This window comes from Oryzias latipes, chromosome 24 (genome assembly GCF_053564925.1).
Source record: "Oryzias latipes strain Hd-rR chromosome 24, Olatipes_Hd-rR_3.1".
Classification (NCBI taxonomy): domain Eukaryota; kingdom Metazoa; phylum Chordata; class Actinopteri; order Beloniformes; family Adrianichthyidae; genus Oryzias; species Oryzias latipes.
This window is the reverse complement of record NC_136260.1, coordinates 21,871,575-21,886,062: the sequence shown is the minus strand read 5'-3', so window position 1 is coordinate 21,886,062 and position 14,488 is coordinate 21,871,575. Positions and strand designations below refer to the sequence as shown.

General features: G+C 38.8%; 1 protein-coding gene across 4 annotated transcripts; it reads left to right on the top strand.

The window, feature by feature from the left end:
• Positions 1-1,467: 1,467 nt before the first annotated feature.
• Positions 1,468-11,009, top strand: hmgn3 (high mobility group nucleosomal binding domain 3). 4 transcript variants are annotated; one of them, XM_004083345.5, is made up of 7 exons: positions 1,503-1,677; positions 3,831-3,881; positions 4,067-4,096; positions 6,967-7,017; positions 7,670-7,768; positions 7,968-8,067; positions 10,258-11,009. In XM_004083345.5, the coding sequence occupies exons 1-7, from the start codon at positions 1,654-1,656 to the stop codon at positions 10,263-10,265; spliced, it is 363 nt and encodes a 120-aa protein (XP_004083393.1). In that variant the 5' UTR covers positions 1,503-1,653; the 3' UTR covers positions 10,266-11,009. The 4 variants fall into 4 exon arrangements, with proteins under 4 accessions (XP_004083391.1, XP_004083393.1, XP_011489748.1 ...); XM_004083343.3 differs by lacking the exon at positions 7,968-8,067 and having other exon boundaries at positions 1,468-1,677; XM_011491446.4 differs by lacking the exon at positions 4,067-4,096.
• Positions 11,010-14,488: the final 3,479 nt, after the last annotated feature.

Below are 14,488 nucleotides of genomic sequence, written 5' to 3'. Positions count from 1 at the left end.
ATAATTTTGAATTGTAAATCATGAATGTTTTTACTGGGGAAATTACAAAAATATCAAATCAAACCATTTTTATGTTTTATAACAAAAGATTAAACATGTAGAGATAAATTCACAAACAAAGCAAAGTCAAGGTCAAAACAGTGTAAAAAAAAGTCTAAAAACAAGCAAAAATCTACAAAACTATATGCAAAGTCAGCCAACATGATTGATAAACCTGACAATGAGTTCAGTGACTATCAAATCCCACTACGATTATCTTTTGATTTATTTTCAAACCGTTCCCACTAGTCTTTTAGGTTTTTAATTAATTATGATTTAATTTAGCAAAAATCTAACTTATGTTGTTCTCCAGGACATAGTTTCTGCAGAGCAGCAGGAGTTCATTCGAAATTCCCCTCTGTGCGGGCGGGACTGTTGGTGCAAAGTAAGCCTGATCTGACTCACCATCATTCTTTTGGTAACACTCCCTCCTGCTAGCTTACAGCCCCTCACAACCCCAACACAAGATTACAGGTGCAACAAAAATGGTGAGGCCTAGTGGAGCCATCCAGCTTTACAGTTTTGATCCAGATTCCAGCTCAGACGAGGAAAACAAAGACGTTCATGGATCTATTTGTCTGCAAGTGGATGCATCAGAATGTGCAACCAACTGTAGCATCACATCTACAAGCTTATTTAAAGAGCTTTTTTTTACCTGCTCCTGATTCACAATGATTTGAATAAATAAATACTCAGAAATGACATTTTGAGCTTAATTATCTTTTTATAAATGTCCTCCATCTATGCTACAAGAACACGTTAAGACACCAAAAATAGAATTTTCATTAGAGTGAGTTGTTAAGATCATCTTGGAGAAAATGCATTGGTCTTTACTCTATATATGAGGCTTCAAAGACTATTTATGCCTTTTATTCAGGAAAGACATTTGCAGGATCTGAAAAATGGTTACAGAATTCCCCACAGAATGATCTTGAACTATGTTTCTGACACCCACATTGACAGGACGTGCCCTTATCATGACATAAACTACTCCCACATCCAATGACCTTGCCTATTGTTTCATTTAGTATCTTTTCTTTTTTTTCTTTTTATTGCAAAGTTTTTACTGTCTGCAGCAGATGAGGTGAATTTTCTGTTTGCAGCAGCTAGGATCCCGCCAGCTTTTCTGGAGCTATGGCCGAGATTTTACCACAGTGTGTGTGTGTGTGTGTGTTTTCTTCTCCCTGCTCCTTTTGTATTTTCTATACAAGGTCCTTTCTTTCTCCTCCTCATCCTACAATACCCACATCCACCGAGAGCAGGCCGGCCTCCTATTGGCCCGTTTCCGCTTTCCCTCTCAGCCTTCGCAGTCTAGTGGGATCTGCGCACAAAGGGCGCGCATCCAATCACGGAGAGACTCCGGCAAATCCCCTCCAATGTTGGCGATCCCTGTATTTACATGGAAACCAGTTGAGCCAATGGAGAGTCAGCAGCGCGCAGGATTTTGACCCCCCAGCCAATGGCTGAGGAAGGCACAGAGTTTTTGGGAGTGCATATAGTCAACATATTATCAGAGCTTGTCCAGATATTGTTCCAGTATTTGGTGGTACTTCTGATTCAACCCCGTGCGCCTCTCGGGTTTAACCGTATTTGTTTTTAGGTGGAGACACTTTGATGCGTAAAATGCCGAAGAGAAAGGTGAGTTGGATTCCTGCCGCGCTGCGCGCGCTCTCTCTCTCTCTCTCTGCTCCTCAGTTTTCAGACCCTCTCCCTCGCATTCGAGGAAAATAGCGGTGCGCGATTTTTCAGCGCCGTCGAGGCAGGTGAGGAGATGCCAAAGTTTGAGGAAGCGCCTTTTGTCCCGCCACCTTTCGGGCGTTTTTACGCGCAGGTCTGGACAAAAAAATAGCCCGTGAGCGGATTTTTCCCGTTTATTACCGTATATGTCCGAGGTCGTGCTCGGTAAATTTGGCACTTCCCTATCCATAGTGCGCACCGCTGGTGAATGTCAGACCGACTAGATGCACGGATGGACGCGTCAATCTTGATGGAGACGTTCCACATTCCCTTTTTTGGGGCACACATATATATATATATATATATATATATATATATATATATATATATATATATATATATATATATATCTGTGTGTGTGTGTCAAAAATGTTGAAGATTATTAATAAATATAACAGATAATTTAAGGTGGAAAGATTAAAACACTCCGGTCTAATTTTGCCCCAGATAAAAAGAAAAGGGAAAAAAGAGAATGAGGAACAATCGGGTTAACCAGAGGCCATTACACTGTTCAAACAGCATCACGTCAGGCTCCAGCGCCTTTTACAAACGCATGAATGAAAGCAGGTTTTTCTATCACCTAAAATCTGCTTTTGTCCGCGCACATTCTCCTTTGAGGACACAGAATGGGGGGCCTCCAGGGGCGGAGGTCGCCCACATCCAGTTGATGTGATTGCCAACCTACAGGCTAAACCAACATAGATTTTTCTTTTCCTCCTCCATGGTGGAGGCGGGCTCTCATGTCCACCATCCTACCTGCGGATTGAATACCACGAGATCATTCCACGGGAACACATGTTTGGTTTTTGCTCCATCTGATACCAGAAGGAGTCAAGGAGAGAATCTTATTTCTCAGAAACTCAAGTCTTTGTTTTTGAAGGGAGATGAAAACTAGAGGTTTCCAAAAACAATAGACTGTAGAGAATTTATTAATACTTATGCCCAGAAAGAGTCCAAAATGTGTAAATTGGTGGTGAATTAATAGATAATGACTCTTTGAGCATAAATTGATCCTTAATAAGATCACAATTGTAAGCTGAATGTAGCTCCTTTTTCTCCCTTTTTTCTTTTCTTTTACAATTTATTTATTTTAAAGCTTCAAAAATGTATCAAAATTACTGTTAAACTCTTAAAACTATACAGCAAGGAATATAAATATTTTTTAAATTATGATGTTATTGTGACACATATGTAAATTTAAGGTTAAAATAAACATTCCAATATAAATATACCTGAGAAATCTGTTAACAATCTGCAGCTTTTACTTTCAGCTATAAATAAATTGATTGAGCAACTCGTAGTTTTGCTGTCTTTTAACAATTTTGTTTAAAACAAATTGTTTCCCTTTTCATGCATGCTTATTGTCTACATTTTTTTAATTAAGTCAACTCATAAAAATTACACAATTCATAATTTTTTTACTAAACTAATATTTCTTTTTGTTTCCTATAAAGTATCATTATACTGACTTTGAAAGAAACCTGCCATTTATTTTGACTTTTTTCTTTGTAATCAAAGCAGATCAACATTTTGTTAAAACTGTTTGTCTATTAAGATGCATTTGCATATAGAAGTAAATAAAAGGGGATCAGTAGTAGGTTTCAGCTAACCTGTATTGGAAATCGTAAAATTTGGAATGATATAGTTGATTGTTGAAATAACAATAATTAAACAGCTGGGTTTCCTGCTCAGTTAGAACAGAAAACTACAACAAAAACCAAATATGTGGACCAAAGATTCAATTGCTTCAGGTTTGCAAAAACACTATATACAACTTAAAACATGTATTCTTAGTTTTAGATGGTTAAATACTCAACAATATATATGTAGATTCAAAACTAAATGGAAATATGAAAAAAATCTGCAACAATGTGTGATAAATATGCTCAATGTCAGCAGAGAACTGCATTATTGGCACCGACCGATATGAACATTTCTTGCCCAAACGTCTCACAGATACAGTCGTGCTTTGACGAGGCATTTCCACTCTCATGCGTTGCAGCAGTTTCACCGTCATATGTTTGATTCATTGATGATTTCTTTCCCTCCTGCAGTCCCCAGAAGCTCCAGAGGGCAAAGAAGCCTCTAAAGTCACAAAACAAGAGGTAGTGTTCACATGTATTGGTGTTGGGTTGTGTTCCAATGCTGTGAGTTGGTGTCTTTACTGACTGAGAGTGTGGATGTTAGCGGAAGAGAGCAGGATTAGGACATTTATAGCATTCTGATGAGATCACAAAACTTTTCTTTCTCTGTCGTCATCTGTCTTTACGATCATCCTTTGCTCCAACAGCCAACCAGAAGGTCAGAGAGATTGTCAGCGGTGAGTTTGGCTCTTCCTGTCCTCACTTCTGCTCCTGTTCTCTCTACTAGTCTCATTTTAGCATCATGTTACCTTTTTCTTAGAATAAAATCTAGATTCTTAGATTTGTATTCTCTTTAAAACACAATCAATTCTTGAGCATGCTCTTAGAGGGCTGGGTCTGGCTTTATTTGCATGTTTTTGTTGTCTTCGTCCAGTGGTCAACATTGTGTTAATGAGCAGAGCTGCATGATTTAAGCCGTTGGTCCAGCAGTAAATTATTTTAAAACTAAGGAAAAAGAATAATAAAGAATCTAGGATGATCAAAAATTGGCTTTAAAGTTGTTGTGCAGCTCTGTCATTAATTTTTATTTGTATCTATGTGTCTTTGCATGTCTCTTGTGCTTGTCAATATCTTATCATAAAACACTGAAATCATTAAAAATATTTAAAAGGTTTTAGCCTTGCAGTTGGAAAAAAGTAAAAAGCGCTGCGCTAAACATCCAGTCTGTGGATTAGCCACGGCACACCTTCACCTTGACAACAATCCCGCGGCATACTAGCATCCAAAAAAAAAAAAAAAAGGAGAAACTCATAGTCTGGATTGATCTTCAGCCCCTCTGCAATCTCTGTGATAATTATTGTGACAGAAAAAGCCTGAAGTTGCAGCTGTTTTTTTCTAAAAGATGTAATAAAAGTTAATTTAGAAGATTTAAAAATGGTTTGATGTGTGTTCGTTGTGGTTTCAAGACGTTTAACAAGGACGACTCATTGTGCGCTGAGACGCTGTCACTTTAACCCAATGCATCATGGGAGATGTAGTGCATCAGCAGCTGAACGCAGACAGACTAGCGTCTCTGAACTTTATTGTTTTGTTCACTTGTTCCACAGTCTGATACCAGATTCTTTGGAAAGCTACACCACTAAAGACGAGATTTAGCTGTTGTTTTTGTTGGAACTGAGAGACTTTATGAGCAGAATCGGAACAAGGAAGTGAAGGCTGTCCCACAGTGAAGACATTTCTGATTGGTCAGACTGATTACATATGAATAAGCCTCCAAGAATGATTGGTGGAGACAGTTAAAGGGGCGGGACTTTTCTAAAAACAGCTGAAGTTATGGCTAAATCGCGGTACCGTCATTTTTATTAAAATGTCTTTAATAGAATCAAACAAACATGTGAAAGAAAAAAGTATCTTTCATATTCCTAACTTTTATTAGGGCCTGTTTGGATGAAAATTGAAAAACACTGGATTAGACGGATACAGCCTGTCTATATAATTGTGCTGAAAAATCACTCCCAGGTTCACTTGAGGAGAAATTCTTCGACCAGAGTTTGCTCTTCTGGTCCAAACAAGAATTCAGGAGAACTTTTACAGCTGCTAAACCAAGAAGGACCACCAGAGGAAAATAAATAGTGATCCAGACTAAACAGTCCTTGTCAGAAGAAGAAGTGGAAAGAGCAAAGTCCTCCTGCTCCTTTACAAGGAGTTAACGAACCTTATGGGGTTGATAGCTCAAGCTGAGCAAATTCACATTAATCTATGAAGTCATCAACAAGATTAAAAGCAGTTAACAACAGAACAAAATCAGTTCTTGAGTCTGAGCCCTGAAATCTGTCAAATTTGTTCAAAGTTATATTTCATCACATCTAGATCAACATTCAAACCTTTTAGCAGCTCATAAAATAGTCTTTTTAACATGTTCTTCTGGAGGACATCTGTAAAAAAGAAATTAAGCTCTAAATTGCATTTTTGGGTATTTTTTTTAATCAAATCGTTTTGAATCAGGAGCTGACAAAAATGCATTTAACAAAATATCGTATGTGTGACGTAGAAAATATGCTTGGCAGGCGGCAAGCTTCCTGCTCCGCTCCGTTCTGACGTGTAGACGACGTGTAGACGACCTGTAGACGACCTGTAGACGACCTGTAGACGACCTGTAGACGACCTGTAGACGACGTGTAGACGACGTGTAGACGACGTGTAGACGACTAGATCCATGAACGTCTTTGTTCTCCTCTTCTGAGCTGGAATCTGGATCAAAACTGTACAGCTGGATAGCTCCAACATTGCCCACCATTTTTGTTGCATCGATAATGTTAGGTTGGGGTTGGTAGGGGCTGTAAGTTGGTGGTAAAGGCACGTAAACATAGAGCTCTCAGCAATGGGGAGAGGAAGGGGGGGCGGAGTTCGCCGTGGCCAATGGTCTCACAGCCCAGGGGTGACTTTCTAATGAACTCCTGCCGCTCTGCAGAAGCTATTTCCTAGAAAACGACACAGGTTTTGTGATTTTGGCTAAAAACAGCACCATCATTAAAAGACCACTGGGAACACTATGACAATAGTTTAAAAGATGATTGGAGTGGCACTTTAAGGCTTCTTCAGCTTAGTTCCTTCCCATCATGCAGCTGTAAAAGTCCACTCTTACTTTTCTTTAGAATGTTTTCTTAGTTATTTATTTTGGACTTGATTTTGAATCATTTTGGGAGGGGAAAAAAATAATCACATGGTTTAATTTTGTAGCAGCGGCATTATTTAAGCCCATGGCTCGAAGCTAATGGGGTCTATGATCTGCGGCCTGCACAGTGTCTGCTGTGTACGGGTTTGATGAGAGCTGCTAGAATTCATACTCTTATCTGATAGTCATTGCAATGGGATCCATGGTCTGTTCTCCTTCAGTGGATGCAGAAATGTGCTGCCACTTAGCATTTTATTTATGTCAAAGGAAGTTTCATGGCAAAGCCCAGGCTTTTCATCATTAATATCTACTGCAAGATGCATGGAAGCCGTTCCAGTTAGCGATGCATGCCCTTTGTTTGTTTGGATGTTTCTTTATGCAGCTATTGTGGCTAATGTGGATGTGGTTTTTTCCCTTGTGTGTGATTTATAGAAGCCTGCTCCACCCAAACTGGAGGCCAAACCCAAGAAGAACATCGTTAAGGTGAAGAAGAAAAACACAAACACGAAGAAATAATCCAAAAAATATTTATCATTAAAATCTGTCTCAAATATAAGGCATTAAACATTGCTGTGTTATCAAAGAGGAAAAAACTCCTTACTTGTTACGTTTATTTTAACACTGCTAAAAACATGTTTCATAGAATTTTGTGTCTCGTTATGCGGCACGCACTGCTGTGACATCATCCTTAAAGCTACCTTGTGGTTTCCTTAACGGAATTCTCTTAAAACAACATCACAACGAGGAGACACGGCAACTTGTGTCTCATGCCTCCTCCGGACCAAAGCAGCAGTAAAAATAGTTGAGCCTGACGTTGATACAGACGTTTAAAATTGGTCAGCAAAATATTGATTTGAGAACTAACCCAGACATGGACGGCAAAGCGCAGGACTTCCATAATTCCATAAACTCTAGCTGCTTTGCTCTGCCCTCATAATTCCTAACCAAACAGGGAAGAGATTTTTATTCACGCTGTGTGAATCAGGAAAGTCCCCTTGACAGAAGTCTGAATACAGAGCAAACGCAAGGTTCAGAGCTCGATCCGGACCAAGTGAAGCGGACTGGGTCCAGAACAAACGGTTTTTCCCCAGTCTGAATACACCCTAAAATTTTATCTTTGGTTTGTGTTCTGCAGAAGGTGGCAGAGGAAAAGGGGGCGAAGGCAAAGAAAGGAGGCTCCAAGGGGAAAAAGGAAGATGGTCCCGCCCAGAACGGAGAGACCAAGACCAACGAGGTACGAGAGGATGAGGAGGATGAGGAGGAGAGAAGCGGAAAAGACACAATATTTGGTTTCGATCAAGACTCAATGATAACAATCTTCGTTTTTCTCAAATGTCTGTCCACACACAAACATTGCATTCGTTACACGCATGTTGCTGAAATGCACCCGGTTTGACCCACTTACACACGCATGCACACTCACGCACACGCAGATCTACGTGTCTCGTCCGTCTGTCAGCGTGTCCTCTGTCAGAAGCATGGCCCCCTCCCTGATGTCAGTGAGAGGACAGAGTGAAACAGTCAGAGTTAATGGTACGGACGAGCATTTCGAATCCGTCTCTTGGTTTGTGTGTGTTTGGAGAGTTTTCTTCACAGGAGGTGAAGGATATGGTAAGGATGTCTCGGTTGCTGTGCAGTGATGGGGATTTTTTCAAACAAAAGAGTTTTGCAGGTGCTCAAAGTACCAAGAAGTGGTTTGTTGTGTTCAACGATAAACAAAACAAAAAACGGAAAAGTAAAAGTCTTTGCTTCTTCATTCAATTTATTCACATGAGCACAGGCTATCAACTTAAAATATTGCTGAAATGACAGCTGCAACAATGGCACTTAAGCATCAACACCAATTTTTAAGTTTGTTCATTAAAAAAGGTTTTATTTTATTCCTAAATCAGCCCTCCTGACTTTATTTAAAGTTGGTCAAAACCAGTCAACAATAAAACAGAAAAATTTAATTTTTAAATTTAAAAGATTTTATTTCTGCATTAACAACAAACAAAAACGGTTTGGGCGTTTAAAAAAAATGGTTCATGGTTTAAATATGCAATTGCCATTTTTTGGCATTATTTTGCTAAATGTATACCTTATATACAAATTTCAGATTCATTTCATATTTGTTGGATTTTTTTTAGCACCAGAAATTGACTTTAAATCAGGTGGAATTTGGTTTTAGATTCTTAAAGAGACATTCTGATCAAAATTACGTTTTTATTGTTTTTAGCATGTTCTTGTGGCATTTTTCTGATGATGGAGAACATATACTAAGAAAATTATGCTGAAAATTGCATTTCTGACTATTTCCGGGGAGTGGTAGGGGGGCGGGGTTCCTCTGCACCAACGCCCCGCCCTCAACTCAGAGGCAAATTTCTAATGAACTACTGCTGCTCTGCAGAAACTATGTACTGGGTTTTTTTTCATTATGGCTAAAAATGGCATAATCATCATTTAAAGACCACTGGGAACGCTTTAAAAATAGAAAAATTGGAGGTGATATCTTTCATTATCTCCATACACAGAAACACTGTTGTCTGTGAGACAGTTAGTTAACGTTCTCTTTGGTTCTAGAGTTTCAGGTGAAACTATTACAGCTTTGTAATCCTTGCAAGCAGATTTACATCAAAAAAAATTTCAGAGGTTTAGTGTTCTCCTAAAGTCCCACTCCAGTCATCTAATCAAAAAGAAAAAAACAAATCTGTTGTTTCTTTTTGGCAGCAGTTCATAAGAAAGTCCCAAAGCGACCCTGCCGCCCCCCTTTCCGTCACCCACAACTGAGAGCTATCTGTTTACAGGCTGTCCCACAACCCCTCACACCCCCAACTTAACACTACCAGTGCAACAAAGTGGCGAGAAATATAGATGCCAGCTCGCTCGAGGAAAACCAAGTGGATGCATCAGAAATGAGAGGAGCAGGGAGCCTGTGGCCCGCTCTGCGTATTTTCTACGACACAAATGAGCTATTTTTTAAACTGAATTTTTTCGTCTCCTCCTGATTTACAATGATTTGTATAAAGAAATACTTTAAAAAGCAATTTTAAAGCTAAATTTTCTTAATATCTGTCCTCCATCATCAAAAAAAACCCTCAAAAATGTGTTAAAACAAAAAACACCAATTTCAACCGTTTTTATCCATGGGTCAAGTTAGGATCAGCTTAAAATAAACGAAAAGCTAGAAGTAAAAATTTGAAAATAAGACATTGGAAATTTGGAAAAAAGAATTTGTTTTGAAAATATCTAAAACAGTTCTAAACTAGCAAGTACACATTTTTTACCTGTAGGAATTATTGAAAATTTGAAAATAGTGTAAATTTTAAAAAAATAACATTGTAAACTTGAAAGAAATATTGAAAATTTGAAAAAATACTTGTAATTTTAAAACTTTGATAAAAATGAAAAATTTAAACCTAAAACTTAAAAGAAAATTCAAATTTACAATGTCTTGTTTTAAAAATGTTTACAATTGTTCTTTTTCAGATTTACACTGTGGTTTTTCATTTATTTTAAGCTGATCTTAATCTGAACCCATATTCATCAGTCTTTAAAGCATTGAAAGTAGCTGTTTGGTTCGGGTACCATTTTCCTTCTTCAGGGAAATACAGGAAGGGCTCTTAAGAAACAAAAATTCTTAGAGAAAGTTTCTCTTAAAGTCCGACCGAAGCTGGAGTTGACTGAATAGTTAATTTTGTTCGTATCTGATTGAAACTTTTCTACTTTTTTGTCTGTTAACAGGAAACTGAAGCAGCAGAGGAGGCGCCTGAAGAGAAGGCATAAAACCACCACCACGCTCTGATTCCATGACAGCGAAGCATCTTTTTTTACTGACGATTTTTGTACCATGCTGATTTTTTTTTTCTTGTAGAAACGGACAACCAGCCTCTCTACGGCTTCTTACAGCGCTCCTTCTGATTTAGCCCCTCCCCCTTTTCCTCGCTACCAGTTTATAGAACAGTTTGTCATAGACGCAGAATGAAGTGGTTTTAATCAGACAACCGCAGATGTTTTTTGATTTTGACTGTTATGATCTTTAAATTAAATAACCCTTTATTTTTTTTATTTTTTCTGGTCATTCTTCTTGATAAAAGACGATCATCCTTTTTGGCGCTTCATATGTAGATGAGCAAGGTTTCATTTTTCTCCCCCCGGTGGTTGCGTTCGAGGCCCAACGGTTTAGAAGCCTTCAAAAATGGGTTCCACGGTCAATTCTGCAGCTCTTCACAAACCCTGCATTTTGGAATCATGGCCACTGTTTTCCCACATAGCTCTGTTTGTGTGTGTGCCGGAGTGAAGGTGTTGTTGTTCTCTGTCCCTCTCCATTTTTGTTTTTTCCTTCCCCAACGTCTTGTCCTGCAGCAGAGAGACATAGCAATAATGAGTGGTGCTTCTGTTCTAGGCGGCTCTATTGGCTTTGGACCCTCTGGGCTTTTCTCAGTTTCATCCTGTTAGGAGAGTATTTTGAAATAAAAGAAAAAATGTTGATGTCACATGTGAGTCTTCTTGTTATTTTTGTCTTTCCGTGTAAAAGAAAAAAAAACAGTAAAAGGCAAGATTCTGCAGAACCACAACGTTGTTGTTCTGTTTCCAAACTTGGTACTTTTTAAGCACAAAGCTGCTACTGTGTGGATGTGTTGATGGGGGTCGTTGGGGGCACATGGTTGTATTAAATACAACTGCTGTGTCAGGAAGTGAAAGGTCAGCGTTTGCCAGGGTGGAGGGACTCCCTGAAACTGTTTTCATAAGTGCAGGTCGATGCGTCAGTCAAACCTGGCAGCCAATGGGCACTCCTTTTGTTTTGCATGCAAAGATGTGTTGCAGCATTGTCATCAGAGGCTTTTGGGAAGCACAAAATGTAACCAGAAATTAGTCAAAAAGTGAGGATAATGTGTTTTTGCACACCTGTTGCCCCCCCCCCCCCCCCCCCCCCCCCCATAAACTTTAAATTAAGATGTCAAGACTACTTAAATCGAAAGTTAAAATTGAAATTTAACACACTTTCTTGCTAAGTAAGCAACATGGAGAGAGCCAGAAGGAGAAAAATAGTTACAGATGTGGGAACGATTTCATGGAAATGCGTAACAAACATGTATCTGTTAGCAGAAGAATGCCTGAAGCACAAAGCTTCTCCTTAAGGCTTTCAAATTTTTTCTTATCCTTGAACTCTTGTTGTTACACCAAAGGTTTTTTTTGGATGAAGCTAAGACTGAAGCCACCTTTTCAATCGAGTTTTATCTATAAAAAAGGATGTTTTTGGATGAAGAGCTAAGCAAAAATGTTGGGGTGTAACGACCTGTCTGAGGCAATTTGTTAGTCAAATTGGCAGAAACCATTATAAATTTGTGTCAAAATGAAGTGAATTGATTCAATTCTGTTAGAAAATAAACATTTATCTTTCAGGAAATATAAGGAATCTGGAAAACTTCACCCACACAGTTCAGTACCCAGGAATTTGTCTCTGAGTCACATTGGTTAAAGTTTTGGATAAAGATATCCTGGATCCATTTTAGGTCAACGAATCAGATCGTTCTATATGAACCAATATCGACTTTAAATCATATCAGCAAACACAAATTATGATATGAACCAAATCATTGTGAAAAAGAATTGTTACACCCACACAAAAATAACAATATTTCACTTTTGATTTAGCCAAAATTGATATTAAAGTGGGAATCAGAGTGCCTCAATATTTCAGGAGCTTGCAGATGTACCTTCACCAGCTTTTTTCCTTTTCTTACTTTTATAGTCTTGTTGACAGTTAGTTAAAAGTTGGAACTGCCCTTTCAGGATATTTTGCAGCAGAATAATCTACCAGATTTTGGTTCAAATGACATTCAATTTCCATTGTTTCGTTTGAAGTTCTTTCATACTCTTGAGAGCAGACAGGAGAACACCGAACCACATAAAAACTGTGCTGTTGTATCTCCAAGCGTAGCCCGTAAACAACCACTTTTTCTCTTTGGTGTGCTTTCGCTCCGGTCTTCTGGATTGTCAGTCGTCCCTCAAACTGTTCCTGAACCGTAACAAAGTTGACATCATTGACTGTATCTGAGAACTGGACTGAGTGAGCGTGATGTCACCCATACAAAATGGTTGACTTCAATTCAGTTGCCATTTTTCTATAGTACATACGCCGTCATCAACAAGCAGTAATTGGTCCAAGTCGTGTGAGTCAACATTTCTATGGCAACTAGTCTTGCCAATTAAGAGGGAGGTTGTAGGAAGTCCACACCCCTACCACTACAACTTTTACTGAATCATCTGATTGGTCAGTTTATAACTTGAATAACTTGCACTACAGAACTTTTTTTTTTGTAAAAAAAAAAAAAAACTAGGATTATCAAGAACATGTTAATAAAAGGTTATTGGTTATTCTTATCAATAGAATGACTGAGTAACAGTTATTTATTTCTCTACAGAAGTCCGTGGGATTTTGGCTTCTTGTAGCCAGCGGGTACTTCCTGTTTGGAACGCCAGGGGGGAGGGGATAAATCAGTCCAACTCTCATATGCAGTCAATAGTTCACATGCATGCAAACAATCTTTTTTTGAGGTAAACAGTGTTTCACTTGTCTGATATGAGGAAATGTTCTTTAAGGCCGGAGGACCAATCAACCGTCAATATCATTGGATCCTATGTCTAGTTGCATCAATGAGTTGTGTTAAAGTCTTGCTTTGGTCTGGGTTCTTTAAGAACCAGACAAACTCTTCAATTTGTCCGCTCTTCTTACGGTAAACTGCCCTGTCTCAGAAAACACAATGGCAAACAACAAAAGAAACAGGATACCAACTGTCAAGCACGGCAGTGGAAACATTATAATTAGGGTTTGTTTTATTGCAAACAAGCCTTATGGTCATTGATCACAGCAATGTGATCTCTCAGAAGGTTAAAGAATAGCTGACACGGCTGCTATGGTCTAATTAAATCAGTATAACTTTTGTTTTGTTGTTGATTTTTTTCTACTATGTCCTTCAATTCATCTGTACATCTTCAGTTTTGGAAGATGGAATCATGACTTCATGAACTTTGACATCCAACACGGTCAGTGAGGATGGGGATGCGGCTTGTTGGTTTGTATGTTTTTTTCCCTTTCTGCAGGATTTGGCCTTTAGATGAACCTACTAGGAAAAGGAGAAACCGTTCAGAAAGCTTTCATCTCAGAAACAATCTTTAGCGCTGCAGAAGGTTGTCATGACCACACCAAGCATACGACCAAGACAGCTAACAGCTACAAATACACTTTATAGACTTGTGTTCTTGGTTCTGCTGAAAAAAAAATGAAAAGATTTAAGAAAAATAAAGTAGGAAACATTACAGCTAATGTTCTGCTCGTTTGTGCAAGGATAAAACATGGGTTTGACATACTTTTTAATTTCATGTATAACTTCAACCAATCCGGATGTCCTTCTGTTTGCTGTTATAATAGAAAACTACGATTGTGTTGCGCCATTTTAAGACAATTAAAAAAAAAACATTTTCTAGAATATTGTTTCTGGGCGGAACCATTGGAGCGCTGTAACACCCACACCCTCTTCCCCTCCCCATTGCTAAGACCTGTCTGTTTAAGCGCTCTCGATAGCTTACAGCCACTCACACCCCCAATTTAACATTACCGGTGCAACAAAATGGGCGAGTGATATTGGAGCCGTACAGATTTGATCTAGATGACAGCTCAGACTACGAAAGCAAAGACGTACATGGATCTGGTGGTCTACAAGTGCTGGAGCGGAGCAGGGAGCTTATAGTCCACCCAGTGTACCTCATTTTTGGATCATTTTTCGTCTACTCCTGATACACAACTATTTGAATAAAGACTTTAAGAAAAGGGCTGCACAGTGCCGCAGTGGTTAGCGCTCTTGCCTCACAGCAAAAAGGCCCCTGGCTGGGGGACCTGAAACAGAACATCATGAATGTGTGGGTTTTCTCCAGCTTCCTCCCACCATCCAAAAAAAAGCTTCATAGGTCA

What these genes read in the sequence shown, in the direction of transcription:
- hmgn3 (XM_004083345.5), top strand. Translation starts at nt 1,654, where the DNA reads ATGCGTAAAATGCCGAAGAGAAAG. An exon ending in GTAAAATGCCGAAGAGAAAG is followed by an intron (nt 1,678 to 3,830) that starts GTGAGTTGGATT and finishes TCCCTCCTGCAG; the next exon opens with TCCCCAGAAGCTCCAGAGGG. An exon ending in GAGAGACCAAGACCAACGAG is followed by an intron (nt 7,769 to 7,967) that starts GTACGAGAGGAT and finishes ACGCACACGCAG; the next exon opens with ATCTACGTGTCTCGTCCGTC.